The following is a 5,768-nucleotide window of genomic DNA, read 5'->3' as shown; positions in this document are numbered from 1 at the left end:
CTCTCTCGCTCTCTCTCTCTCTCTCTCTCTCTCTCTCTCTCTCTCTCTCTCTCTCTCTCTCTCCTGGTAGGTACGTGTATATCATTTATATTCGAGTATAAATGTCGTGCTTAAAGATTTATCTTAGGCATCCCTCACTGGCTCATTTTAATTACGCGCCCTACACAGCCTTCCTTCTGCTCTCCTCATTCCCTCTTCCTGTTGCTTATTTCGCTTCTTCTCCGAAGCAACTGGCAAAGACGACGGTGCGGCGTGTCCTCCATGCACGATGGGCGCAACGGCCACGTGATGGCCTTTCGTTATTACTTTTCGAACGTTAATCCACTACGAGAGGAGGAAATAAGCAAATACTAGAAATTTCTGGTAATTATTCTCAAGTGGTACTATAGACCCTATGACGGCCTTTTAGGATTTATAAATACTCGTACAGTGTTAAAGCTTTTAGATGACGTCGTCAGACAGTTGTTTTTGATACGTTAATATGGAAGTGAGTACTGACTGTTGGGGTGATACCGAACTCAAAATTTGCTGATAAAAATATGATCCGACCATTAGTTTCAAAGCTATTGATGTTTCAAGTTGAAAAATCTTGTTTTAGCAGTCAGCGTCAAGAGGCCGGGATCCATACGAAGCGAAACTGCCGACGTCTGCTTCCCTAGAACGCTCGTTTCTTTAAGTGTCGGTGACGTACGTGCGGAAAAGCAGCGTCAAATAGCCAAGTATATCGCAATCTCAAGAGCGGGAGGTTGAATCTGTATTTCCATAGAAAATTTTAAGAACGAAATTGATTAATGTTTCAATAACGCTAACGTTTATTTAAATAGGTTTATTATACTTAAAAATAATGGACATGAATTAACGAAAAGTTGAACAATTAATTTGAATCGAGGGGCACGCATTTCCGTCTTTTTCCAGGTTTCTTTTTCTCTACTGGTCAAGAATATTCTCTTATTATTAACCATCAACATCACAATCAGCGATCCACAGTTAAATTCGATGAGATAGATTGATGAGAAATGAAGAAAGAATGATATTTCTTTGAAATCCAAGATCCGCCATCTGACCTAGTCGTTATACTAAATTACCGTTATTACGAGTGAATATTGCACAACTTGTTAAGAATGGCCCGAAATTACTGCTTATGGGCCGCTTAGCTGAGACTTGAAATTCATACATCATTTAATAGCCACCCGCAGCCTTTTATGCGGGAATCTATTAGGCTTAGCAACAATTTCGCCAAAGAAGTTATGCAGTTAGGCAGTAAGGCGGTTAGGCAGTTAGGCGAGACCGTTCACCTGGCTAACCTCGATTCTAGAGCGAGACGTCGACGCCTCAGTTTCGATATGTTGACATATGGATCCTTCAAACGGGTTATTGAATTCGGTCTCAACCGATTGGCCTCGACGAACGAACGATCCACGACGTCCTCGTTCCATCACAATAATAACAAAGAAGAGTAGAAATATTTTAAAAATTATTAAAATTAGTCATTAATTCATTAGTCGTTTTTTTATGCACGGCATTTCTCTTCACGCGTAAAACCCTTGTAACTTATATTTTCGAAGCGTATTTTGGGTGACTTTGGGTGATTTGAATGTAACTCCATTCTGTAGCGTCATACTGGCATGCGATTGATTGTAGGAGCCCAGTTCTATTTCCAATTAGTTCCAGTTCGCATTATAATTTCAAACTATTCCAGCATCAAGGGGTTAATTATTAATATTTTTATGAATGCCACACCAGCCGTTTCTTCATTATATTTCAAAGATTAAACTTTATTTTTATGTTTAAAATACTTGATGACACTGTACATATTCTAATTGAGCAGTCGAGCCTATTTCCAATAGCAGCTGATAGGAGCTTCAAAAGCTCCGACACAAGAGGCTTCTGCCTGAGTTCGTCACAGCACAAAACAGAACCTGGCAATTGGTCGGTTGGTTTGCGGAAAATGTTTTTAAGCTCTCCGTCAAGTTGCCCTGCTCCTTCCTGCGTACCGATCAATTGCCATCAGGCTCTGAATGCTCTCATTGCCGACTTGCTCAGTGAGAGTCTGTCAGATAGCACTGGCTATTGGAGGAAAGAAAGACTGTTTGAACTCGACTATAACCTTAACCTAAGCTATCTTAAGCAAGCAGTGCGTCCTACTCGAGTCGTCGATGCTTTCGCTTCTAGAACACTTAAAAATTTCGAAAGTGAAGATCCTTGAAGATTTGATTGGTTTCCGTGTAATTGTTCTTTCTAATTAGTCTCAAAAGGACTCACGCGGAATGAACTTATATCGGAACAAGTACTGGAGGCACGATCCAACGTGTTTAAGTCGCAAGAGCCCTTATCTCGTTTTGAGCAAATCCTCTGTTTACGTACATATCAATACGCTTATACTAATAAATGTTCGAGTTGAAATATTTATTAACAGGATTGTTCAAGGCAAACGTGGCAGGCGAACTGTTGACTCTACTACGGGGCTGAACTGAGCGTGATCGTTTCGATAGTTGGTGCCGCCTTTGTCTTGAATAATCCTGCGTTCACGAAAGAGCTTCGCTATTTCTTGAGTAACCTTTAAAGCTAAAACTACCCGTGTCTTCGTTCCGGGAGAGCCTGCCACTACCCGAATCGATCGATACAATCGATAAAATTGATTCAATCGACTCGACTGTGGGCGTTTACGTGACATAGACGCAACGAGAGGCAGCAAGAGACTCGCACAAAACTGCTCTGCTACGGTGTACTACAGCATTAAAGCATGTGTTACCATTAAGCTACCAAAGATACGGAATCACTTTGATATAGTATATATGTATAGTTGCTGCGGCATACGACTAATTATAAGTATATTCAGGGCTTGAAAAAAAAATTGACGGCAATGCCACTATCTGTTAATGTAACTCTTGGTTGCGCTGGTGACGTTAATAACTCTCAGATTGACACACCATTGGCATTTGCCACTTTGCCACTAGTAAGAAGGAATACTTTGGAAGCAAGATCAGTGACGTTTTTGCAGGGGCTCCTCACGGTTATAGTGATGACCCCACAAGCTGTTGCTTCCGTCGCCCTTCTTCAGGCATGTCTTTTCGATCACTTCTTTTTTTGGGGTCTTGAGGTCATAGGCCAAGCCGAACCAAGACATCACTTCGATGAATGCGGTCGTGGGATTGAGACTGTACGCACCGAGTTCGGCCGCCTTGTAGTCCCATGGGAAGGAGTGGTGGTAGTTGTGCCAGCCTTCCCCAAGAGTGAAGAACGCTACCGTGGGGTTCTCGGTGGGCTTCACCAGCCTGCAAAAAGTTATCGAGAAAATCCTTTTTTTGCGAGGAACAACAATATTTTCGAGGTTAAAAACTAGATAAGCTCGAGAGGTTTTCGTCTTGATCACGGACTTTGTCCTTTACGAACATCCGCTGGGCAGTTGCCCAGCATCTTTTTCTACCAACCTTATCATGCTCTAGTTACTTCGAAGCAAGATAAGGAGGAGTTAATAAACAAAATTCTCCATACGAATTCCCGCGCAAGGTTGATTGGACATGAGCAAAATAAGGTGTGAAAACGTATATACACATATTGTATATACATGTAAGTGAATATCTAATATATATACATACATATACAGCTCAGAGAAACGTTTATTGTCTTAACAGCCTCGAGTCTCCGAGACGGTAAGACTGCTCTTAGCTGATGTAGTCATGTATCTCCTCCTCGCGGCTTACCTGTTGTACGGTCGGTTACCCCACATGTGAGCGAAGCTGTTGACCAGGAACGTCGCGTTAAGGAGCCAGACGTAGCGAATGATCACGGCATGTATGCTGATGTACCAAGTCTCATTCCAGCAATATACCGGCACTAGGGTCGGCAGGACGAAACACAGGAAGAGCATAATCGGCGTGTAATACCTAAATGTGTCGTTAGGACTTAGAATTAGATTAGGTGCCTCCCATCGTACTCTCCTTGTATGGACCCTACTCACTTGTCAGCGAACTGGATTACGGGATCCGCGAGGATGTCGCTCATGTCGACCTTGGTACCGTATTTTTTAATGGCCGGATGACGTTTCATCATAAGCCAACCAACGTGGGAGAAGAAGAAACCGCGACTGGCGTCGTGGGGATCCGCTGGCGTCTCGGTGAATCTGTGGTGAGTTCGGTGGTCGCGGATCCATTTGTACAGGCACGTCTATGGTGACAGGAAGGAAACTTTCAATTATTACGTATTTCTTTCATCTTTATTTTTCATTGACGTTCAGCGAGTTTCCTTCGTCTTCACTGAGATTTCTTGTTACGCGTCGCGCGGTGATACGTTTTACAGGGGGAAGTCGGGACTCGCGGACAACACGATGCAAGTTACACAAGTCGAGGTTTATGATAAAAACATCCAGTACTTGGTTTTTCGAATAAGAAGACAGTAGATAGACTGAGAGTAGAATTTTTCATAAATTGCACCGATCGCAATCACCACCGAAATTCCGTTCGCGGTTGCTAGATCCATTATTGCCGTGGGGCGGTAACTGATAGGTGAATACATCCCCCTTAACATTCATTCGTGCTCTCAGCCTCAGTCTTCTTCCCCGTCTGCGCTTCAACCTCCGACTGAGGTACCAAGGAATTCTAAATAAACTTGCTTCAGCCACAGTTCCTTCTGTATACATTGTATAGCGCTTGGCTCGCATACATATTTGTAGAGTATGAACAGATGCAGGCGCACAGACGCACAGTTGAGCACGTGGAACTATAGAATTACATATATCTTGAGATTACGCGAATTTCAGCATCATGAGCTAACTCGAATTCTTCTTTAATAAATTCTGCGACATGTCTGCGTGGATGCACCCACAAGGAAAATGTTTATAATCGCGAAAGGTCCGTTCACTCGACAAGGACTTTTATCGCAGGTGACAGGAGAAGAAGAACTAAGCTGCAGCGTGAACAGATAAAATTTCGGCTTGGGGGGAGATCACCGAATGGGTGATCTCTCGGAGGGAAAACGGCTGGGCGCATCAATGTAGAAGGGACAGAGACCGGGTTAGAATGGCCGGAGGAGGTGGAATCCTAAGGAAAGGAACCGGCGGTACGGATTTGCCGATTGCAGGGTGGAGGAACGGGAGAGCCGAGGAAAAGTGCTAAACCGGCGATTTGGCCATCGCATTTAAATCCACTTTCCATAAAATGATTATTGGATTTCACTAAAGATAGATTATCGCCGCCCGAGGATCGGAGGACTGTGTTGGACGACGGAGGCCAGTTGAACCTTTAACGCGTCTCTCCCGGAATGCTGTCAAGTCGGAATGAGTACTTGGCGCTTCTGAATTGACTTCGAGGCGATAAAAGGTATTAGTTAGTGCCGCCTGAAGACTCGTACTAGCTGAAAAATATTTGCTACCTGGCCAGCCATGCAGTAAAGGTAAGCGAGGAATATCCTGAGTGGAAGCTTCGCCGAGTAGCTGCGATGCGCCCAGAGACGATGGGCTCCCGCTGTGATTCCCAATCCCGCCATCACGCCGTACATCGGACCTCGAAGAGACACAAATAGAACACTATACATAGACGTAATTCGAAATGCATTAGACTGCTATCTCTAATTCTTTCATTGTCCTTCGTTTCAAGTCCGTCCAGCGCATTTCCACTGATCGTCAGTCTCATTTATTCCCGCTCTGTTTCCTCCCGTGGACTGTTCCACCAGCTTCGAAGTAGTAATAATTGATGCGGTAGGATGGCCCACCGTCGAAAATATTTCTGTTCTTTACTCCAATAATTACGGTGGGAAGGGGGAGGTGGGGG

At 43.9% G+C, this 5,768-nt stretch overlaps 2 protein-coding genes across 7 annotated transcripts in view; one reads left to right on the top strand and one right to left on the bottom strand.

Moving 5' to 3' along the window:
• LOC107265332 (follistatin-related protein 5) overlaps positions 1-5,768 on the top strand; it is a 60,334-nt gene that overhangs the window by 14,657 nt on the left and 39,909 nt on the right. The gene's annotated exons all lie outside the window — the stretch shown is intronic.
• LOC107265334 (acyl-CoA Delta(11) desaturase) overlaps positions 793-5,768 on the bottom strand; it is a 63,679-nt gene continuing 58,703 nt past the window's right edge. For 3 of the 4 annotated variants that reach the window (XM_025082556.1, XM_015734705.2, XM_015734704.2), the window contains exons 3-6: positions 5,371-5,501; positions 3,962-4,167; positions 3,705-3,905; positions 793-3,275 (exon numbers count right to left, since the gene is read on the bottom strand). In XM_025082556.1, the coding sequence (XP_024938324.1) occupies positions 2,984-3,275; positions 3,705-3,905; positions 3,962-4,167; positions 5,371-5,501 (830 nt within the window). In that variant the 3' untranslated portion in view covers positions 793-2,983. The remainder of the gene's footprint in view (positions 3,276-3,704; positions 3,906-3,961; positions 4,168-5,370; positions 5,502-5,768) is intronic. The other variant, XM_025082555.1, reaches the window with a different exon arrangement.

Source organism: Cephus cinctus, unplaced genomic scaffold, assembly GCF_000341935.2.
Source record: "Cephus cinctus unplaced genomic scaffold, Ccin1 Ccin1_scaffold0215, whole genome shotgun sequence".
NCBI lineage: Eukaryota > Metazoa > Arthropoda > Insecta > Hymenoptera > Cephidae > Cephus > Cephus cinctus.
The sequence above is the reverse complement of the archived record's forward strand: the minus strand, read 5'-3'. Positions and strand labels throughout refer to the sequence as shown.